The following is a 24067-nucleotide window of genomic DNA, read 5'->3' as shown; positions in this document are numbered from 1 at the left end:
TTTGTACCCGTGCCCAGAGTTCCCAAGAAAACCTAACCAACAAGTCCCTGCTCTCACTTTAAAGCTTGGAGTCTGCAGTTTGGACACAGTGTCTTGGCTGCCCAAGAGAGCTGGAAGCACATTGCAAAGAGGCATAGCGTTATAAACGCTGATCCGTAGGCTACCGGGGACACTGCATTTCACAGCCTAAATTAGGTCGAATTTCTGCTTTGGGTGGGTGGGTGGGGGCATGCTACAAAGTGGGTAGTTCTCAGCCAGACACCTGAGAGCTGGCATGCAAGTCAGGCCCCCAACCTCGTAGCTACAGACACCCAGCTGGGCCACTAAATCTCTTCCTCTCTCTCCATCCATAAGGAAGGGGAAGGGAGAAAGCCTCCCCATGGCTCATTGCATCCGAAGATGCTAGAAGCTAAGCAAATTCATATTAGAAGTGAAACAAGGAAATGATGGCTTTGAGAGACAAAGTAGAACAGCCCCCACGTCGTTCCTACAGGCCAGCTGTCGCCTTCATCGAGTTGCACGGCATAGGCTGGTGGAAGTGGTAGAGAAGGGGGTTTCTCACTGATGTGCTCCCTCGAGGAAAACGGCTCTCAGGGGGCTTACTCAGTGCTTCCCTCGCATTACCTCATGTGACCCCCCCCAGGAGCCCAGTGGGTAGGTACTCTTGTTTGCGTTCGACCCAGTTAAGCTATTAGCTAGCCAGTTAAGTTATTCAGGGTGACACAGCTAGAAAATGAAGGACCTAGAATTTGAATCCCAAAACCACCTAGCTGCAGAGCCTGTGTTCTTAACCCCTGCCCCATCCTGCCCCTGCTCTTTGCCCCACAGAGGGGGAAAAGAGAGAATGACGGGGTTTCCACAAGTGCAGGACTCCGCCAGCCCAGGAGGGAGGCGGCAGAGACAGGCACCGGGGCTGGATGGCGAGTTTCCCCTCCAGCTTGCAGGAACGAGAATTCCCAGCAAACGCAGGGCACTTCCAGCAAAGCTCCCAGAGGCAAGAATTCTCAGCTTGTTTACTGAGTCCCCTGGAAAGGGGGAGCGGAGGGGGCGGGCGGAGCCTGGAGGGGGCGGTGAGCTGGGCACAAAAACAGGATAAAGGTAAACTTTCTGCATGTGAGAACCATTCCCCCCCTCCAAGGAGCCATGTCACACTGTATGTCACCGTCATCAAAGGGGCTGTGCGTAAACCTGAAAAACCAAACGGACCTGTCTGTAGGTGTTACTTATATCACAAGGCTACAGGTGCCTTTATTTCCATCGCACGCTGGTGCTGGGAGCGCCTTGCCTTGAAAGCCTCCTCTTTGGACCTAGTCACCCACCGCTGTCCTCACGTAAGCACCTTTTCTTTGCTCTTTTCGATGAATTGTCAGGGGCATCAGGGCTTAGAGCCCAGGGCTGGGGCCTGGGTCTGTTCATCTGGTCTCCAGCTCCGGATCGCCGCCCCCCGCCACCCCCCCCCCCCCGCCAGTTCCATCAGTCACAATGCCTCCTGGGAGCTGTTTGACAGGGACTTAAGTGCTTGCCTGAGAGAGTCATTTTTGCCTCCTGGGGCTGCGTAGCCACCCCCTCCTCAGCTAAACCAAGGGCGACTCGCAAAGAATACGTAGAGGCACTCAATTCTCTACTCAGTTCCTAAAACTGTCCTTAGGAAGGGGAGCTAGATTTTGCACCCAAAAGTAGTCAGCTTCAAGGAAAGCCCACCGGCCCCCTTGGCTAAACTCCTCCTTCTGCCGTTGGCTCACAGCTCCCCCTTGATACAGAGCAGACAGCTGCCTTGTTACAGTCTGGGGCATTTTTCAGGAATTTGTCTGCACATAATAGCTTAAAAGAAACCCTTTTTTGCCCTCTCACACCACCTCAGTGGTCTAGCTGTCTAAACGGCTTCCAGAAAAGCAATGGTTAGGGTTTTTCCGCTGTGTTCTCAGACCCTTCGATGACCCTGCAGTGTGTGGGGTTGGTGTGCATTTGCCCCCTGCTGGCCGCCACCGGTAGCCCACATGCCCCAGTCTCCACCTGAAGCTGGGGACCCACCTTTGGATGGACTAAAAATTTTACAAACTGGAAAGGATGTCAGAGGTCATTAAGTACAACCTCTTCATTTTACAGATGAGTAAGCTGGGGCCCAGAAAGGTAAAGTGATTTAGGGAGACAGCTTCGTGTTTTAGTCTAAAGACCCAGCGAGAGGGGTCGTTTGCTCCTCTAAGTGAAGGCTTAATTCTTTGTCCTCATGTGGTCTCTGAGAATGTGTTTCATGACTCAAGGGGTTTTAGGCAGGCACTTTCACCGTTTGGTTGTCTTTTTTTTCTCAGAAGTCACCAGAGTAGGAGGCTTTTCAATATACTGACGACAGTTGATTCTCCCCTGCTCTGGCACAGACATCGATCGATGTGTTAAGCCCAGACTCTTGCATATGTGATCTGATTTTATTAAATCCTCAGGACATCCTGAGGATGGCGTGTTAAAATCCCATTTTAAAAGATGAGGCATTTTAAAGATGAGCTCAGAGAAGAGCATGGATTTTTATAGACCGCACCTTATATGAAACAAAAAGAATTCTGACAGGCTGAGTAGTAAGACGCCTAAGTGTCCCATATCCCTTATCCTTGTGGGTGGCAGAGGTAGGATTTAACCCCTCAAGGATTTCACCCAAAGCCAATGAGCTTTGCATAGGAACCCCCAGTAAACCATGTGGCTTACCTTCTGTGGGGCTTTGCCACACCTTTGGAGAAACAACTAAGGACAAACGAACTAGCAAGCTCCCTAAACAAGCTAGAGGAAAATGAGGAGTCTCTTGGCAAGACATGAGCAAGTCCATTCTCACAGCTGCTCTGCTTTCTCTCAGAACAAATATTCAAGCACCCCAATTCTTTAGCTGCAAGCATCAATATAATCTACCGAGATCTCCCCCCACATGTCCCTCCTTAGGGAGGTCCAAAGTGTGGGAAATTGACCCTGTTTTGCCCCCAGGGCTGCGGACCCGGTGGACACTTAGGTGTCGCTGAGGCTTTGGAGGAGGAAAAACTTCTTCTTCCCAATAGGACTGCCTAGATGGGGGGATCAGAGAAGGCCCTTCTTGGGCCCCCATTCCATGGTTTCCACCCTCATGGCCTGGTTCTGCCTGGTGATGTTTTGGTGCATAAACAGCCAATGTGTAGATGCTTAATTGGGTAGATTTTTGGTCACATGCCCAGAGTGAAGTTGATGATCTCTGCCAGGGTCAGGAAGGAATTTTCCTCCCCTGGCAAACTGGCCAAGCCTGGGTGGTTTGCTCCTTCCCCTCTCTCTGGAAGGCTGAGCAGAGGTGCCTGGTTGATCAGGCCATGGGCACCACACCTGTGATTGCTGCCTCGGACTCGTGTCAGGGCAAGAAGCCCACAGGCCTGTCCCTCTGACTGTGCGGACCGCTCCCCCGCCCCGCCCCGTGCACACCTGGTGAGTGAGCCGACTCTCAGAGGGGTTTGAAGCTGGTGGAGGCATCGGGGACCCGAGCTTCTCTTCTATCACTGTCTCATTCCACTAGGTCCCTACAGCCAGCCTTTCTCACGCGTGGAAGGGAACCCACCTGATTCCCTTCCCTTGTGTGGATTGTGCTTGAGCCTTTCCTACTTGCTAGGCAGCTACAGTGGGGGCTGGGGGAAACAGATTCCAACAGCTGTGGCTGTGTGGATGGGCAGTGAGTGAGGGTTCAAGGCGCTTAAGGGACCGGGCTAGCCCAGGCAAAGAATGTCCAGAGACCACTGCTGAAAGTAGTAGACATGGGAGGGAAGGGAGAAGAGGAAATCGGGGGGCCTTTGCAGAGCTAAAAGTTTAATCTCCATGTGAGGTGGTTGGATTTGTCTCCAATTGAGTGAGCTTGCTTGGCCACAATATCCAGTACAACCGACATATATGCGTGTGTGCCTGCTCATGTTTGGATGTGCCAGTCCATTCAGGCGGATGCCTGCAGAAAACCATGGAGCCGGGGCACATCTCAGAGTCCCCCCATCAGCGTGGTCATTTAGTAAATGAAGAGCAGAGGCACAAAAGGCAGAATCATGACTCCCAGTCAGTGCTCTTTCCATGATGACAAACCAGCCAGCCCCTCAAAACACAAAAACGTGTGCCTAGGGCAGCAGGCTTAGGACCCTCCCTGGATCTCCTTTCCTGCCCTGCTGCTGATTCTAGGTCTACATAACCCAGTGTTTCTCAACCATTGTTTCATTGTCACTCCCAACGAAGGCGGCTTTTTAGATAATTTTGTCATGGTCATTACCCCCCGCCCCCATCGATGTACTTACTGCATATCGTTTATGTATTGTGGCCCTTTAAAGGGTCATGAGACATAATAATGTCTAGGATTTTTTTTTACCCCCCAAGAACCAATTTTTCCCCTCTAGCGTCAATGTCACCCCCATGGGGAACGCACGGTCAAACTTTAAGCCTGGGCCTACATATTGCTGGACCTCAAGGTACTGGCTGAGAAATGGGGCCCCAAACAGCTGGTTCTTTCCCCCCACCCTCACCCTGTTCCACCTACATTAAAGAACTCTTAAGAGCTAAAATGTTCAATTATTGCAAGGACTTTCAAGGGCCGAGGAAGCTAAGCTACTGAAACAAAGCAGCCATTATTCCTGAACTCTCACACCCAGCGCATGTTGGCTAAGTGGCCAAGGTCTTTTGTGGAAAGCCCAGAGTTAATAATACGCTCTCCAACTGTAATAGCAGAAAATAAAAAATAAATCTGCTTTTATAAAAGACATTTTTTTTTCAAGAAGCAAGAAAAAATTACAGAAAAAAACATAGCCCTTGGTACACCTTTAAGAAAACTCAATGGATATAATTCGTCATAGAAGAGATTACCAAAGGAAATCAGATCCGGTGCTGTGTACAGCAAGTGAGTAGGTTGCTGTAAAGAGGAAAAGAAATCCTTAAAAGAGGTAAATACCCTATTGATCAAAATATTCCTAATGTTTGATAATCAAATTCAATTTACCAAATGACTTTTGAGAGCTATTTAGGTCAGGTGTAAGTGAGGAAGTGCCCACTCCTGCTATTGTGTTTTTTTACCTGGAGGATTTTTTTTTTTTAAGATTTTATTTATTTATTTGAGAGAGAGAGAGAGAATGAGAAATAGAGAGCACGAGAGGGAAGAGGGTCAGAGGGAGAAGCAGACTCCCCACTGAGCAGGGAGCCCGATGCGGGACTTGATCCCGGGACTCCAGGATCATGACCTGAGCCGAAGGCAGTCGCCCAACCAACTGAGCCACCCAGGCACCCTTACCTGGAGGATTTCTAATTGATGGGGAAGACCTGGGGACAGTTCTATTTTCTTCCACGTGGACTACACCCCTCTTTTCTCCAAACACCCCCATGAAGGTCATGTCAGAGGTCGGCCATCTTCTTCCTCAGTTTTCTGAGACTTTACCATTAGCCCTCACTTATGGGAGCTTCTCTGAGGTCAAGTCCACAATGCAGAAGGGGGGCTTTGGGCTCCAGGGGCCCTCCCCTCCCTCATAACCTCCCACCCCCATCCCTCTTCATCCTACCTCCTGCTCAGGATATAAAACCAGCCAATCCGTGGGAAAATCAGAGTCCAAACTCAAGCAGCCTTGACCTCTGTTTGATATGGCTCCCAGGGGGGAGATCCATGAACATGATAATCCAGCGGGCAGGTTAACCCGCTCTGGGAACCAGAAAGGAGGCTTCCCAGTGGGGTCTGGTGACTCTCCAAAAACGGCCCAGAAAGGGTGCCAGAGTGTGAGAATTTGAACTCGGTTATTTCTCTATAACAGGAGGGCAGTTCTGATGCACATTTGATGAAGATAATGATGGTAGATTTGCAAGCACCCCCAAAGAACTGGTCTTTGATTCTAGAATCACACAACCCCTGACCTTCTCGGTATTGGGGTTCCATTTGATATGTAAGTGTGTTAGGGATATGTCTGTAGGCAGATGTGACTGTGAGTGTTTCTAGAAAAGGAAGCAGATGATCCAAAATTCGGAAAACTTAAGAACTCGCTACAACATAATGTTGCACCCATTGACTGTATGACCTTGAGCGGGTTACGCAAATTCCCTGGGCCTTACTTGTCTCAACTATACAATGATGGGGTGAAGGGAAAGATTGGACTAACTCTGGACTTTCCAACACATGGCGCTCACACCACTCATGATAGAGGAAATAGATCTGGTCAGGGGTAGGCAAACTTTTATTTCAGGGGCCAAGTAGTTAGTATTTTAGGATATACACCCCCAAAGGCAAAATGGATTATAGTAGATGGGTATTTATATAACCATTTACTATGTAACTATTTACAAATGTAAAATAATTTCCAGTTGTGGACCATCCAAACATAGGTGGTGGGCTGGATTGGGCCTGTAAATTATAGTTTGCTAACCCCTGATTTAGGTGATGCGTGGACCAACAGTTTTTATTTAAATGCTATGTCTTTATTTTTCTGCATGTTAAAAGGAGACAGAATTTCTACCTATAATGGTGATACAAAGTTTCCTTTAAAATAAATGTAGTTGTTTTAAAACAAAAAGGAAGTTTGTTTTTTTTTTTAGCGTGTTAAGTAAATTATTGGGATGGTAGGCAAATGACTAAAGTTTGCAAAACACTGAACTAGAAGATTATTAAGCCCCCGGCCATCTGAAAATTCTATATGCTTAATATCCCAAGATCTGGAATCCAGTCTTTGGTCTGACATTTAACCTACCAGCTGTGTGACCTTGAGCTGCGGGGTCCCCTTTGCAACATGGGGGTAGAAGCTCCCTATCTCATCAACATTATTGTGATAATCAGAAAAGAGAAGTTGGGCAAACAGATTTTTCTAATCTACCAAACATGAATTCATTTTTTTTTTCTGAATTGTGGGAATATGGGAAGCAGCAAACTTGAAAGATGAGACCAGCATGGGCAGGAATGCACATGAATGAGGGCCCCGAGCCCATTCCGTTCTGCCTTCTTTCTAGCCTCAACCAGACACCTTCTCCCAAATCTTCCTCCTTGCCAGTGTATGCAGGGAGGAGAGCCCTGTGATCAGGAACATGACTTCTTAAGTGGATAAAACTGAGTTGTTATCCAAACTCCACCATCTGCCAACCAGGTGGTTTGGGGTATATGACCTAAAATCTTAAGCATCCATCCTCATCACTAAAACAGAACCTGTCTCAGAGTTTGTTCTGAGGAGACCATGAATAATGAGTATAAAGTTGTAAAGTGCTCAGCACAGAGCCCAAAATGTAGTAGGTATATGTTCCAATTATCACAGGTCCTCATTCTCTGAACCCAAACCTTGGGACTAGATGTGCTGCAAAATTCAGAACTCCTCAGGTGTTAGGAAGGTTATACAGTACATATACACCGCAGGACACAGAGTCCTCTTCTCTGGGTCTTCCTCCGGAGAATCATATGTATTGTATGTAGCATGTGAATATCCATCAAGTAGAATCAATAAAACTATAATTCTAATTACAAAACTACATAGCATAGGGGTAATGTATATATGTATAATATGTTGCTTATATACATATACATGTGTGTACATATATGTTTAGTACATGGTTTATATGTCTGAGTATAGATGTATGGATGTAATATATACATAACAGTATATAAAACTATATAACAATAATTTAGGGTGGGTTTTCATTTTGTTTTGTTTTGTGTTTTGCTGGGAAATAAGTTTGCAAACACACACACATACTTTCAATTTCAGAGCTTGTGGATTTCAGAATTGTGGGTAAGGGTTTGGGGGTGTATTAACATACAGCAACACTTGCCCAGCCTTCAGAAGCATATGGTTAAATGTTACAAGCCAGAGTTCAGGGGTCAGATGTGAGCCGGTAGGAAAAGTAAAGAAAGAGGCTGTATTGCGTCATAAGAGCCTCCTGTCAAACCCTGAGCTTTGCCACTTACGGGCCATGTTACGTGGGCAACTGTCTCAACCCCACTGTCTAGGTTTTCTTGTATGTAAGACAGGGACAGATATACAAACTTCTCGGGATGTGGCAAGGATTGAATAACATTGTGGCAAGCACGTAGAGGGGTACCTGGTTCCTAGGAGGCTGCTTGTTTGCTATTAAAAACCGACTGTGTCCCGTGGGGGGCTCCTGCAGTGTGGCCCTCGTCGGCTTCCTCACAGCCCTCTCCTGCCATTGTAGGGTGATGTTGGACTCAGTGACACACAGTACCTTCCTGCCCAACACGTCCTTCTGCGACCCCCTGATGTCGTGGACTGATCTGTTCAGCAATGAAGAGTATTATCCTGCCTTTGAGCATCAGACAGGTGCGTAAATCCAGAGAAGCCCATCCGAGCTGGGAAGAGCTGGGGCAGGAGGTGGTGCTGGCCTCTAGGAGGTGGCAAGGCCATGCTGGGGGCCTGAAAATGCCAGCTTCCACCAGTGTTCGGGGCAGAAAACTGGAGGAGGTCTGGGAAGCAGGCGGGGCAGCTTCTGCGGAAAGAAAAGTACCAGAATCCTCACCCCAACCTCTTCCCAGCTCTGTGGCCTTGGGGGACTCCACTAACATCTTCAGGCCTCATTTTGCTAACAGAATCAATCTCTTGGAGTTATTGTATTTAAGCAATGTAGTGGAAAGAAACCCTTAGCCTAGAGCCTAGCCTGCTGTGATTGCTTGATCATCATGGTTTTAGCTAACATTTGCTGAATCTAGCTATGGTTCAGGCCCTGTGCCAAGCACCCATCTCATCCTTACAGCAGCCCTCTGAGAAATGAACAATTATTATTTCCACTTTACAGATGAAGAAACTGAGGCACAGAGAGGTCAAGTGACTTGTCCAAGGTCTTACAGTTAATTAAGTTTCATGCAAGTTGACTTGAGCACCTGTACTCTTAAGTATCCTACATGGTCATCTTATAAATGATGTTACCCTGTGGTTATTGTTATTAATATTACTGTTTTTCTCTGAGCTTCTATTTCCTTATCCCTAAAGCAGGGATGATGAGAATCACTGTGAGGATTAAGAGAGCCAAACTGCATAAAATACATAGCTTGGCCCAAAGCAAGTGCTCGGTAAACATGAATCCCTACACTGTCCACCAGGCCTCCCTTCCCACCCTTCCTCCTCTGTCAGTTTTCTCCACCTAAAAAGGAAGCATGGGGCCCTGTGCAAATCCCATGCCAGAGGGGGACCAGCTGAGCTGTGCCCCAGCATCTCTCTGAGGGCCTCTGTCCCCAGGTGTTCGGATGACTGCACATCACAGCAAACCTGGCAGAGTGCTCACAGGGCAGGTGCACGCCCCGAGGCTGGTGATGCAAGTCCTAATCAAGCTGTCAGTCCTCACGGGGCCTTAACCCTGTGCATCCCGGCTTGGCATGGTCCACACTCAGGGGCAGGAGGCAGGCAGGCCCAGGAGAGGCCAAGCCTCTGAGGCTGCTGCAAAATGTCCCCCACCAGAAGGAAGCCCCTGCCTCCAGGCCAGAGGCCAAGGTGTCACAGACACACTTGAGGCGCTTACCTCCATAACCCAGTCCTGCCCCTGCTCCTGCCACCAACGCCGGTACACACACATGCACAGGATGTCTCTCACCCTATCTGGAGGGTCCTGAGTCAGCCAGATACATATTCCAGTTCTCCTTTAGGCCTAAGAAACACTCTGATTCAGAGATAATGAAGAATGTCCTCTATTTCTGCCCCTCAATATTTGGTTGAGGCAAGTTTGAAGGAGGAAAATGAAGGTTTTTGTGTTCCCATTGTCTCCCCCTTTGTCTGATGGTGGCAGGGTCCAGAAAGAAGGTCCTTCTCTCCACACATGCATAACCCAGACCTGCTATCCCGGGAGCCCCCTCTTCCTGCCCATTCTGCCAGGTGGCAGCTAGAGAGGTGGCAGGAGGGGACGGCCTGTCTGCCCAGGGAAGTATTCCAGGCACTGGAGCAGTTTCTGCAGTTATCGAGAGCTCAGACTTTGGAGCCGGATATCCTAAATGCAGTCTGGCTTTGTGATTTAATAACTGTAGCATTGTAACTTCTTGTGCCTTAGTTTTCTCATCTGTAAAATGGAGATGGCAGTAACACCTACCTCGTAGAATGTTTATCAGGGCGGTTTGTTATTACGTGGGAAGTGTTTGGAACACAGTCAGGTGCAGGACAAGCACACAGGGGCATTTAAAAATGAAGGACTCATTTCAGTTTGGGAAGATGAAAAGGTCCTGGAGATGGGCAGAGGTGATGGTTAGCACAATCATGTGAATGGACTTAATGCCACTAAACTCTACACTTAAAAAGAGTTAAAATGGTACATTCTAGGTCTATTTTACCACAGTAAAAAAAAAACAAACAAACAAACAAAAAAAAAAACGAAGGGTTAACAGAAATGATCACCAGTAGGATTGCCAATGGGGCTGACACCTGACAGTCTCAGACATAAAGACACAGCTTTCTCCTGTCTGAGGCCTCTGCATTTCCAACAGTCTAATGAGAGGTTGGACCAGGTCATTGCTAAGACCCCCTCCAGAAGCTTCTCTGATTCCTGCATCACAGATGTAGCCCTCTTCTTCCACCACCCATTGAGAGAAGACCAAATCCCACCAAGGCATGAGGCCGATGAAAATAAAATATACTGCAGGAGTAACCCTCCCTGAGGGAGGAGCCCGACTTTTGACTTGCCACCTGGCTCTCTGGATTCCGGAAGGAGCTGAATGTCCCTGACCTCCTAAAGGTGGAGAGAAGTTGGATGTGCAAGGATAGTTGAGAGCTGCCTGGGCACTGGGTGGGCCCTGTAGGCCCTGGCTCTCCTCAGAGCACCCTCCTCTGTATTTTCTATCCCAGAGAGGTGATGCCTCCATCCGAGCGTCTGCGGAGAGGGAGGCAGCAAGGGACTGCAAACTCCCCGTGGTCTGTGCCCAGTGAGACATCCCTCCAGCCCCACGACTCCCAGTTAGTGGAAAAACAGCTCAGTCTCTTTCCCCCTCTTCATTTCTCCTATTGAATAAAAAAGCAACAAGGGGCCCCGTCTCATCCTTTCCAAGTCAGGATTTGAAAGCTTATATACTTTGAGACCAAAAGGAAAGAAAGGGAGAAAGAAATGATGTGCCCACTAGACAAACGATGTCTACAAGAGGGCAGGGAGGAATAATCAACTTAGTCAGGAAAACCAGGTGTTCTCACAACCTTTTCCAACGGCTTTAGCCGACAGCAGCCGAATCTGTGCCCGCCACACGCTAACCACAAAGGATCGGACCTGCTCTTTGAAGCAGGCCTTCTGCGTGGCCTCCCTGCAAGGACGGGGAGTGGACGGTCACAGACTGCAAAATACTCTAGAATTCCATTAACTCCCTCTGGGGCTTCCCTTATGCTCTCTTAAAATAAAGAATTACCGATACTGGAAAACTTTATCAAATTGTGCAGGGCAGGCCACCTGTCCTTCACAAGCATATGATACTTTTTAAAGATATTTCTCCACTCAAGTTTTGACAAGTCATGGAGTACCCTGGCCTCACACCTCGTTGCTGACTCTCTGCCCTGAACCTGCACACAGCCACACAGCCCTCCCGTTTGCCAAGGTGACCACGCCGACATGCGGTGCCCCCTCTGCTGTGGATTCTGGTTACTACTTTGTTTGCAGCAGAGGTTTCTAGACTGGGGCCATTCCAGGGCTTCCTGAGAGGTCCCTCAGGAACCTGGGGTGACGGTTGAGAAAGGCAGGCTTCAGCTGCCACTCTCCATCCCCACTGTCACGCAAGGCTCTTGCACCTTGAAGGCACGAAGGCCCAGCTGCAAGAGCTGGAGAACCCCTACATGACCTACCCCCAGCTCTGACACTTCCTCAGAGGACCTGGTGGCGGGGGGTGGGAGGGGGGCAGTCACAGGAGCACAGGGGAGAGCACACTAACTGCTACATCCTAGGGGCTCCACAAATATGTTAGCTGTTTGCTACACCATGGGAAATTTTATTTAAAAAAGAACTTTATTTGAAAAGGTGCAAAACCTTTTGGGTATTAACATCCAGAAGATCAGGGAGAGAGGCATTCGGGTCTCACGTGGGCTTTTCTCAGCAAGATCCACGCACTGGGTATAGAAGTCTGAGAGCGCATGCAAAAGAGTCTTAAGAATCTCTAAATCAAAACCAGATAAATAAAATCATTGAAGAGTGTGAGGTGGGCCTGTGGTGGTGGTGACATCCCAGGAGCACGCCCAGAGAGAGATCTCAGTGCTCACCACCAGCAGCCCGCCGTGCACACATCTGAGCCTTCTGGGAAGCTGTGGCCTCGGGACCACTAGGGGCTTGGTGCTCCCTGCACCTTCCCAACCCCACATGCCCCAGGCCATAGCTCTTTGCTGATGCCCACCAACCCTTCTAGTCTCTTCTCCATCCAGTTTCTTACACTGCTCCGGGCTTCCCTCCCATTCCACCATCTCATGGTCTAAATCATTCCACGGGCTTGGAAGGAAGGCCAAGAAGGGCTATTAGATGGAGCTCCACCATCCCTGGGAGGAAACCTGGAAACAATTTTTCATTTCAGGCTCCCCCCCGCCCCCCATAAAGTCCTTCCTTTCAGTGACAAAGCCACAACTGATGGTGCCCCGTGCTACCCAGTCCACTCACAGGCTCTCTTCAGTGCGGCCCCAGGCAAAAAACTTTCCCATCTCCCTATGCTAATAAATCACACTAATTACGGTCCAGGCTGTCTAACTCAGGCCTCCTGTGACCCAGACTCTCTGCCTCCTCACGCCCAGCCCTGGGCTTGCTTTGTTCTGCTTGTCCCTCAGCTAGATGGAGGGGTTGGGCGTGGCCTCGTTTCTCTAAGAACAAACACAGTCCCAAAATAGTAATGAATTACAGGTGACTTATATTGAAGGCTTACTGTCCTCCAGATAACTGGGCTAAGTTCTTTACATGTACCATTTTTTTCCTTTTCACAGCAAACTTCCTATGAGGGAGGCACTATTATTCTTATTTTGCAGAAGGAAGCTGAGGTCCAGGGAGGTTAAGAGACTCCGCTAGGGTTGCCCAACTAATACGATGAAGAGCCAGGACTGCAAATCAGGGAGGTCCATTCCCCAGCCCACATTCAGTTAACTCCACACAATCCTCACCTCCCTTCCTGGTCCCTTCCTGCAGGTCCCTTGCTCTTCAGGTCATTCAGTGGAACAGTAGAACGGAGGATGGGACGAGAGTCTGATTGAATTCCGGGAGCTGGCCGGTTCCTTTAGCTTCACAGAGTTTCTCATTGAGGATCCCCGATCAGCGGAGGAGAAAGACCAAGTTCTCCTGCAGAGGGTCTGGGGACCTAACTCAGAGCTCTAAGCTCAAACAATTTTCACAGTCTCCAGTCCCACAGATTTTGCATTCTGCTGCATATCTATTTTGTTGTAATAAGAAAAGTCAAAATCTCCCCCCAAATATTTGCTTGAAGGGAGGTTCCCCCAAAATGAACAATGTTGGCTCCAGAATTTCTATGTAGGAAGGGCTCAGGGGCAGCCATCCATTTGGAAAAGATGGCAAAGGGACTCACCTAGAACTTTCTTAAGAGCACTTTGCCTAAGATTGAGAAGACCACAAATGTCTATAATGAAGAAAGAAAGTTGTGGATTACTGGACCCACACTCTGGCATTTACACGGGAGAGGCACAGGCATTAATCCTGTGGGTTCAACTACCCTTGGCACCCCCTGTCCACCCCCTGCCCCCGGGGCGGGGGATTAGCCCCTGTCCCTGCCCCTCCACCCCAGTGTCAGAAGCATGGGTCTCGTGTGTGTCCTGAACACCAAGCATTTTACAAAATCACACAGACTCGCCAGTATCCCCACATTTTGAACAGTATTGGCCGCCTAACTCAGGCTGGCCATTTAAGGACAAATTAGCTTCGTTTATAATATAACTTCCTCAGTTTTCATTAAGAATATAAACCCAAATCTCCGGAAAGGAACAAAGCTTCTGACCTACACACACAGAGAGAGAGAGAGAAAGAACATATTACAAGTATTTGAGGAAATATAAAGTAGGTGTATGGGTAATCTTAATATTAACAAGTATACATGGATGGTATTTGATGAGCACTTACTACATGCCTGCCTCTGTTCTAAGCACCTTCCGTGGACATTCCCTGCTGACCGTGTAGGCATTTGAGTGTGCCACCCCAGTTCTACAGGCTTAAGCCCTCCCTCTGAATTTAAATATGTCCCAAGTTATAATAGCACTTGTGAGAATCCCGCCCCCAGAATTGCTGAAAACCCCCTTAGCTGCTCAGTCCTTCCTCCCAGTACAACTGGCCCTTAAACAAATGTCCTGACCTACTTCCAGCTTCAAAGTTGCTGACTGAGACTGTGCTTAATAGTGGCCTGTGGACATTTAGATTAAGGCTACCAGGCATGGGATGTGGTTCGTCCCCAACCCATACACATAGGCAGAAGAGTTTCAACACTCAACTTCTCCAAAGAGTTTTCATTATTTTATAGATGCTAGATGCATTGAGAAAAACACTTCATGTTTCCAGACAATATAATCTATTAAAGATAACATACTCTGTGGGTGCATTACCCCTTCTTTTATTTGCCCTGAGTTCACCTCCTCCAAGTAGCAAGAGGGTCTTCTTCATATCATCACAGAGGTTGCAAACCTTGTCATCATCAGTTTCTCATCCTTTTTCTGATTTTTTAAACCTTTTTTAACCTAGATTTTTATATGTATAAAAGATATATATATATAATTTTATATGTGTATATGCCTTTGTCCAAATCTTTTTTAGTCAGTCTTGGAGATGTGTGTCCAACTTGGTCCTCCTCAACCAAGAACAGTGAGGCATGATATGATGCAAAATTCTCACATTTAAAGATGGAAAAATTGATGTGGACCTAACTTACTAGCCATGTGGCCTTAGTAGGCCATAATCTCCCAGAACCTCCTCTGTAAAGAGGGGATAATAGACCTTGGTGATTTGGCCAGTTGGTTACACTCACTGGACACCCACAGCAGGGTAGACCAGTCCCTAAGCACTCCTGACTCAGGATGAGCAAAGCAGAGCTGGCCAGACATGTGGAGTTCATGGTTTGGGGAGGGAGATGAGGCATGAATCCTTCTGAGAAGGATACCTTCGGGGGCTGTGCAGGTTTGGGAGGTCTCCCTGAGATGGGGGAAGTGAGCTGTGGTCTTGAAGATGAGTAGGAATTAGTTAGGAGAAGGTAGATGGAGACCTTGTTCTGGGCCAGAAGCAATCCTGAGGGAGCGGGGGGGGGGGGGGGGCAGATGAAGCAGGCCTTCCTCACCTCTGCACCCCTCTAGTGAGGATAGGACCACAGAAACACACCGCAACCAGAAAGCACCCATGATGCTGGCTCTCTTTGCCCTCCGTGTAGTGAGAACAGCCATTTTCCTCTCAGCTCCCAAGGCTGTGGGAAGGCAGTTCCTGGTGAGGAGAGCCCGCCATGCTTGGCTCTGGCTCTGGCTTCCCTCCAGAGGGAGCTGCACACAAAGCCTGCTCTGTGGGTGAGCTTCAAAGGAAAGAGCTGAGGGGAAAGGAGCCTGCCAGCAACACCTCCCTGTGTCAGTGCCCACCCCCACCCCGGCGTTTCTCCGAATCCTCTAGGCCCTTTGGCTTCCAGAAACAACATGGCCCTGTTCATGTGCCAAAGAAAATAACAAGGGGGGTGGAAGTGGAGAGAGGAGGGAATGGAGACTTAGAAACCTTTCCATGAAAAGAAATAAAGTGTGTCCTCCAACTGCGGCACACCGATAGCCATCTCTGTTGGGGGCTCAGCTCAGGACCAAGGGCGGAAGAATTTCAAGGCTCATAAACGTCCCTCATCAGAATACCAGGAATGTCAAAGGCCCCCCAGGTTTACTCAAGCCAGAAATCGGTCGATGGAAGCACAGACCAGACTGGAGAATGGCCACCCTATTTTCTCAGGAGACCCTATTGGCCACAAGGGGCCCCCCCACAGGGTAGTGGGCCGGCTCCAGCCAGCGACCAGCAAGCAAGAAGAGAGGCAGCCCCCTTGTCACCTCACCCACCGGGGAGAGGCAACAACATTGACCTCCACCATCCTGGCAGAGTACCGACCCTTTATCCACATGCATATAAAGGTCTAATTAAAAATTTAAGATAAATTAAAACAAATCTATTGTGGGAAGGGAGATTTCTGGGGCTCTGACTTTTAGGGCGAGCCTCAGTTTCCTCCCTTGTGAAATCATACCTGTTTGGGAAGATTTGAGGAACTTGAGAAGTTGACACACAGGAGGTGCCTAAGAAGCTCCCAAGGGAGCAATACCCCTGAGAAGGCAGAGAACATCTCTCCTGCCTGGGATTGGAAGCTCCACAGATTCACTGGGGACAGTGGCTGCAAATGCAACATTTATGGGGGAATCAGAATAGCCTTATTGATATTTGCTGTGCTGTCTTACTCATGAGTGACCTTTTCTGTCATCCACACAGCCTGAGCCACACTCTCCTCTCCACTGTTCTCCTCAGGCCTTCTCACTCTCTCTTGCTCTCTGCCTCTGCCTCTCTCTCCACGTTTCATCTCTTCTCTGTCCTGACACTCTGACAACCAGGTATGATGGAATGGGAAGAGCGATGGCTTTCAAGTTCCAACTAGGGTTTAAATCCCAGCTCTGCCACATGCTGGCTGTGAGATTTGGGGCAAGTCCTCTGTGACCCTCAGGTTCATAATCTGTTACCTTCTAGGGGACAAGGACCAAACCTCTTACCATGAATCTTTAGCTCACAATTTGTTGCTTCACACATAACAGGTGTTCAATGACAATCTTAATAATGGCATTAGAATCTTCGAGGCTCTGTTCTAAGTACTTTTGCATATGATAGCTCATTTAATCCACGAAACAACTCCATGACATAGGTGCTATCATTTTCCCCATTGTGCCAATGAGGAGACTGAAGCTCATTTATTGAATGAATGAATGAGCACCATGACAGCCACAAGAGTTGTGTCCAAGAGCCTAACCAAGTACCTGGTACCTCACTTCTTCCATACCCCTTGTCTGCCACCCTTTCTGTTTCTCCTGGCATTGGGACAGAACTGTGCAGCACCCAATCTCTGTTCCAAGCCAGGCATGGCCACTTCTCAGCCTCCCAGACAAGATGGTGCCCACCTCTGTCTGGGTTTGTATGGGGCTCTTCTGAAGGAGTGAAGAGGCTCTGGCCTCAGGATGGAAATTCCTCAAAGCATCATCAAAACCACAAAAACAACAATACAACCAACTCCCCCACTTCCCTCTTCCCCAGCAGAGGCTGCTGTGGTGACCCAAGCTCTGTTGGCCTCTAGGCAACATCTCGCCAGCTGGAGGCCCTCTGCACAAGATGACCAGAGGCAGTGCACAAACCAGTGGCTAGTGTCGGCAACTGTGCGTAAGAGCAGAGGGAATCAAATCAGCTTCAAATTGTGCCCGGCACACACTAGGCATTCAGGAACTATTGAATTGGTTGACAGTTTTCTAGGCACTACACAGCCTATACACGCGTCAGCTCCAAACTGTGTAACAGCCCTGTGAGTTGGACATATTATACCTATTGTACAGGTGAGGAAACTGAGGCTTAACTGCCTATGGACCCTGCCCAGGTCAAAAGCAGCCCAACTCTGGTTTGAACCCAGGCTTGTCAGGCTCCAAAGACTGTGCTCTGGATACCCTGTTGTCTGAACCCCAACCACTCAAGGGCCTTGTTCTTCCCTTTCTTCTCTACTCCCCCTCTTTCCAAGCACCAAAACTAGGCCCCCGTGCTCCCAAGCCATGACTGCGGTTCTCGCCGGTCCTTCTCTCTCCTGCTCCCAGGTGATCCCGGAAGATCCAGTCTCCTCTGGTTTTTGCGGTGGAGCAGATAAGCCTGGGCCCCCGGAGAACACCCCACAGCCAGAGGCCCTTTTTACTCACAGCCAAGGGATGTGGATGTTAAAGGAATAGGAGCCTCCTTCAGGGGGCCCCCTGGAGGCTTTCCTGGGGACCGCGGTCCCTCACTTTCTCTCTCTCCTGGTGCAGCCTGCGATTCCTACTGGACGTCCGTCCACCCCGAGTACTGGACTAAGCGCCACGTCTGGGAATGGCTCCAGTTCTGCTGCGAGCAGTACAAGCTGGACGTCAACTGCATCTCCTTCTGCCACTTCAACATCAGCGGCCCGCAGCTGTGCAGCATGACGCAGGACGAGTTCATCGAGGCGGCTGGCATCTGCGGGGAGTACCTCTACTTCATCCTCCAGAACATCCGCTCGCAAGGTCAGTGTCCAGGGGGCCAGGCCTCCGGGGAAGGGGCCAGGAGTGGGGCCCAGTTAACCTCCCCCTCCCCGTCCCCCAAGTCCTTCCCCACCGTGCAAATCACACAGTGGGATTTCAAGAGCTGGCACTCCCTATTCACCAAAGCCCCTTAACCAAAATCTCTCAATCTCTGGAAGTTCTCCTTTGCTAGAATTAGAGACTGTAGGTCAAAGGGAGCAAGTTACAAGGAAGCAAGTTGAGTATTTTTATAACAAGAAAAGAAACCTAAAAAGACATTCAGGAACCAGGCAGAGACAACAAAATAATGTATTCTGTCAATTAAGATTCACCACCAGAAGACATGGGGGGAAAAGGAGCTTCTGCTTGACTTTTCACTAAGCAGAGGAGAAGAAAATGAACTAGACCCTTTCCCTTCCCGTTTCCAGAGGAGTCCAATTAATTGGCATTTCATTACCGTTTGCCTAATGGTCAAGGATCAAACGGCCGGAAGGTGGCGCCAGGGGCATTATTTAATATTTCAATGCCCCACAAGAGCAGAATGTGGAAGAACGGGTGTTTTCAGACTGGAAAGGTTTCTTTGAGAACATATAATTCTGTCTCCCCATGTCACAGATAAAGGAACTAAGGTCCCAAGCGATTAGGTGACTTCTCCAAGGTCACACAGCACACAGAGTTGACTTGTGGAAAGTCAACACAAAGCAAGGGCTTTGAGTCCGGAAAGGCCTGTGTTGCAACCCTGACTCCCAACACTCTGGAGCCACAGGTCCTCTGGCAAAGGGTTTGCCCTCTCTGAATTTCCACTGCCTCGTCTGTACACTGAGATAATAATACACACCTTCCCAGGTGACAGGACTCCATGAAACATGACCCAGAGCAGCATATAAAGACGCAAATGCAGTAAATGGCAGCAGTTTTTGTCATTATGAATATAACCAAGGGGAAAGACATTTTTAAAAATAAGGAAATACATCTCAGTTCACTTTTAAGAAAGACTTTTCTAAAAGTCAGCCTCTTTTTTTTTTTGGAAAGACTGCTTCAGGAGATACTAAAGGTAGGAAGCTCCCCATCACTGGAGATAATCAAGCAGGCTAATAGCCCCCGATTGATGGGGATGCTGTGGCAGGGATTCCTCTTTGGGCAGAAAACCACAGAGGACCTTCCAACTCTAAGATTCTTTGCTTTCCCCTTGCTCCCCCCCATCATGACTGCCTGAGGGCAGGAAAGCTATGGATGTTGGCCCTGGGGCACGTCTCAGCTTCTGCCCTGGGAGCTACGACCCACCAGGTGTGGCAAGGAAGGGACCAACAGACCTGCTGTGCATCATTGGCCAGTCTTGGCTTCATTATAGCCGGTGATAGGGCCCTGCCAGGAGCAGTGGCCCAGGCCATAGAGTGGGCCCTCCATGAAAAGGAGAAAGTCTGAATAAATCACAGCAGCTCAGGGAGGGCCTCCATTCAGAACTCTCCCTGGGCCACGGAGAGGGAGGTGTTCCATCCTGGAAGAGGATGCAGCTTGGCAACACAAGCCTTCACCAAACATCATGCCAATCAAGTTTGTCTCCAGACCCCGGCAGCCCCTGTGCTGGGGTCTCTCGGCCTGGGTGCCTCCCTTCCCTGACCCTTGTTTCATCCCCAAATCTCTGCCATTACCTCAGGGCCCGTGCAAAACAGGCCAAACACAATTGTTTTTCCAACAGGCCGTATTTTGCCTCTCATCCTGAGGAATCCCTGGGGTCACAAGGCCAACTCCAGCGGTGGAATTTCAGGCCGGGGTAGTTAACTGTGTTGAGCAGTAGAACTACCTACACCATCAAGCTGCTCCACACCGAAATTCCTCCTTAAATGTTCCTCAAGCAGGAATGTATACTGTGTATCGTGAATCGAAATACATGCAGTAAGACCAGAGTTTACTGCGTCCCAATGTGTTTCACCTGTTATCCCAGACTAATTACCAGCGCTATCTTTCATTCGCAAAAGTGTCTGCCTTTGTACAATAAATTAGACGATCTGGTTATTACCTAGTTTAGGCCTTCTTTTACTGACTGCATGGATCAGGACTCCGGCAGAACAGGACACAGAACCAGTAAGTTTGGACAGTGGGAGGAGCTACAGGGAGGGGGATAGGGCCCAGTGTGCTGTCTGGCTCAGGAGGTATCTCAATAGGATTCAAGGGCTCAGAAACTCGGGGACACTGGTCGCTGGAGAGTGAGGCCAGCAGGGAGGGCGGGGGGCCGTGGGTGGCTTCCACTGCGGGAGTGGAATGGGTCCCTCATTGGTCAGTCCTCCATCCTGTTCTCGGACAGCCCTCCGGGCAGAGTGCACCCAGGTGCCCTGGCTGACCAGAACCCATCAGAAAATGGCACTGGGAATAAACAGTCACAAATGTGTCCTGTTCCAGGCCCCTCAGTCACAGGAAGTTAATCCTGCTGAACACCAAACTAGAAAAGAGGTGTCCCTTGGCCTGTGCCACCACGTGGTAACTTGATTTGAGACTCTTAATTCCTCCCCCAGGCCACCCCATTTTTCAGAGGAGCAAACCAAGGCCCCGACATAATCTCCCAAATTCTTATTACAGCCTCTCGGTGGGTCCTGCCTTCCTTTTGGCCTCCTATGTCCATTTTCCCCTTTGGCCAGCACATAAGGGGCATTCAAACCCCCAAGGGACTGGAGGTCCCAAAATAGATCACAGACCCTGCAGGCAGAGCTGAAGGGGAACCCACTCAGCGGGAGTCTTGTCACATGCTGCCCGGAGACTGAGTGAGGTCACACTGGGGTGGTGACACGGCCCAGCTCAGTCAGGGCCCAGGCACCCTTGGAAAATCCTCGAGGCTGCTGGAATGCCTGGCCCCAGGGCCTGCTCCAGGAGCCCTTTAAAAACCAGGAGAAGGTTATCTCTCAAAGGTGGCTTCAGCATGGCCCAATAAGAGCCAGGTGGTCTCAAAGTTTCTTTCTGAAATAAAACTACCCCGCAGAGGGGACAGTTGCTCCCCTTCTCCCCAGTACCCGCTCTCCCAGTCGAGGAACCCAGGGTCCCCTGGTACCATTTGTGGACTTCTTCTTCCTTCCCAGGTTACTCCTTCTTTACGGACACTGAAGAGACCAAGGCTGCCATCAAAGACTGTAAGTAGCCAGGTTCACGTGGCCCAAGGTGGTCCCAAGGCCGCTGGTGGGCACCATGGGCTTGACGGTTCTTTTGTGACCACAACTGAAAAGTTGATGACCTAATAAACCAGTCACAGACCAGAAGAAGACAGCAAGGGAAAATGTGGTGGTCAGAGCATGGGGCCTGGGTTTATGGATTCCTCGTCCTCCCCCAGACTCAGTTTCCCTATCTGTAAAATGGAGCGACCGTCCCCAGTTGTGGTGAGTTGGAGAAACGGTGCATATGAAGTGCCTGGCAACACGGATGCTCCAAGCAGCGCTAGCTCTGAGCAACTATAACCATAATGACTAACCCTGCAGTTGATAATGTCTCCAAAGATCTGAGCTGGGGACCAGCCCTGGCCTGGGGACCAGCGGGAGACACGGGTCCTGGGTAGGCCCCTTTCCTCTGTGGACTTCAGCCTCTTCATCCACAGAGAGGGGATAGGGAATGGGGGCCGGGGCGGGGGGGACTCGTGAGGCCTCTGAGGGGCAGACACGGATGGATGGTTTCTCATGACTTATTTTTGCTGTCCTGAAAGTCCCAAGCAATTAACTGAGGATTCAGGTTATCTGGTTAATGTAGATTTTTCCATTCAGAGTTTGAGCCCAGGAATAGCTGCGTCCATAAGGCACACACTGCAGGCTTACAGAGGCCCGCCATGCCCCACAGAGCTCCGGGGCCATCAGGAGTGGTTCTGCCTTCCATGAGGTTTCCCCACACTCGGGCCGCAGGGCAGAGCCTCTCCTACCTGTGAACAAAGTTCCCGCGGAGTTTCCCATCCATCCATAGCGGTCTGCGGGGTACAAACCCTGCTGTCTCCACCCAGCCCAGTCCAGGCAAAGCCCCTCCCCCCCCCCAGAAAGAAATGAGCCCACTGAGGCCCAGGGGCCATTACTGAGTCTGTCTAAAGGCTTGAACCCAGGGCAGGCGCTTGCCGTGCTCCTAAGCAGCAGTGAGTTTGACCTGCCCAAACTTTTCCCAGTGGTCAGTGGTTCTGCCTATAAATGGGTATCTTTTTTTGCCAGCCTGCCTCCCTCACAGCTAGGAAGAGATAGTGTGTCCCGTAAGTTCTGTAGAAGAAATTGTTACCTGAGTATAGAACTAGCCCCAATTAGAGTCATTGCTGTAATCATAATGGCGGCTAGCCTTCCCCGAGTGCTTATAATGAGCCAGGCCCTGTGCTAGAATCTTTACCAACATTGTTTCAGGTAATCTTTCTAATAACCCTGTAAGACAAGACCTAGTACCAAGCTTAGAGGTTAAAGGTGACAAGGTTAGGAAGGTGACAGATAACCCAGGTGTGTCTAAGTCCGAAGCCCTTAATCCCTTCCTCTCTTCACACATCCCTTCCTTTCCCTTCTCGTTCATTCATTCATTCAACAAACATTTAGTGTACCCTTACCATGAGCCAGGCCCAGGCACCTACTATGTGCCATGGCTGCAGCAATGGGCGCAACCTTGGTCTTTCCATCATAAAGCAAGTGAGGGTGACATCAAACAAACAATCCCTGTAATAAATTTGTAATGGCTAAGTATGATGATACCACAAAGGAAAAGGACAGGGTGCTGTGTGTGTGACAGAGAACAGACTGCATTCCAATTAGGGATGAGGGAAGACTTCCAGGAAGAAGAGAGATTTAAATTAAGCCTAAAAGATGAGCAGAAGTTAGCCAGGAAGAGGGAAGAAAAGGGTACAGGGAGTGAGTGGCAAGTGCAAAGGCCCTGAGGCAGGAACAGTTTTGGAGCCCTTGAGAAAGAATCAGAAAACTAGCATTAGGAGGCTCAATGCAGTGACCGGTAGCCACATGTGGCCATTAAGTTTAATTAAAATTATACAGCTTTTGAGTTTGGATTTCATTCTGACCAGGCTGGGAAGTCGCTGAAGCAGGAAACAATAAGATCCCATCTGCACTTTAAGAAGATCCCCCAGACTGCTGTGTCTGGGTCAGGAAGGAGCCCAGCTAGGACGCTATTGTCCAGGAGGCAGAATGATGGTGATGGGAGGGACAGAGAGAAGTTTCTGGAGGTAAAGGTGCTGATAAGACAAGGGCTCTGAGCTGGCATCTCTACGGAGACAAACCCTGCACAACGGCGGCTGCCCTAGGCTTTGCTCTGTGCAGGCCATGCCCAGCCTTACCAACGAGAGAGGCACCGTTTCTAGACTGAACTCAGGGTTAAGTGGTCCAGTGAGCACACCGAAAAGCAGCACCCCAGCTCTGCCGAATGGCGGCCTCCACTACCACACCAGGAAACCGTGGCCTTCCCACGGAGCCCCTGAGGCCCATCTCTGGCTCTCCCACAGCTCTCCCCAGACAGAACCCCCAACATATAGTTTAACGGGAATGAAGACAACAGACTGACAGATTATACAATGAGCCTGTTCTAGAAAATCCAGGACGTATGACCACGATGCCTATGGCCCCGCTGATGTCTCGTGATCCTAGTCACCCCCAACGCAGAAATGAGATGTGCCGGCCAGAGGCCAAGGCCTGGCCAACGAGGAGAGCTGGCATCCTGGGGCTGCAGGCAGAGTTCCCATCAGTCTGCAGTGAAGATGAACACCTACCCTTACCACCTGTGGAGCACTGTGCCCCAGGCAGCGCCAGGCAGAGTGTTTTACCTGCTCTAACTCATTTCATCCTCATTCCAACTCCATGAGGTAGGATGGTTGCCCCCATTTACATCTGAGGAACCAGAAGAGCAATGACTTGCAAAGAAGTGCACAGATGGGATTCCAACTCATTTTCTCAAAGTCT

The 24067-nt window shown here is 49.5% G+C and overlaps 1 protein-coding gene across 3 annotated transcripts in view; it reads left to right on the top strand.

Annotated features, from left to right (window-relative positions):
- Nucleotides 1-1157: 1157 nt before the first annotated feature.
- Nucleotides 1158-24067, top strand: part of ELF5 (E74 like ETS transcription factor 5) — a 29243-nt gene continuing 6333 nt past the window's right edge. The window contains exons 1-4 of one of the 3 annotated variants that reach the window (XM_027577990.2): nucleotides 1158-1331; nucleotides 8146-8270; nucleotides 17934-18167; nucleotides 21236-21286. In XM_027577990.2, the coding sequence (XP_027433791.1) occupies nucleotides 8150-8270; nucleotides 17934-18167; nucleotides 21236-21286 (406 nt within the window). In that variant the 5' untranslated portion in view covers nucleotides 1158-1331; nucleotides 8146-8149. Of the gene's footprint in view, nucleotides 1332-3415; nucleotides 3433-4899; nucleotides 4917-8145; nucleotides 8271-17933; nucleotides 18168-21235; nucleotides 21287-24067 lie in introns of those variants that run through there. The other 2 variants (XM_027577991.2, XM_027577992.2) reach the window with 2 other exon arrangements.

This window comes from Zalophus californianus, chromosome 11, assembly GCF_009762305.2.
Source record: "Zalophus californianus isolate mZalCal1 chromosome 11, mZalCal1.pri.v2, whole genome shotgun sequence".
Classification (NCBI taxonomy): Eukaryota; Metazoa; Chordata; class Mammalia; order Carnivora; family Otariidae; genus Zalophus; species Zalophus californianus.
This window is presented reverse-complemented; position numbering and strand designations above follow the sequence as displayed.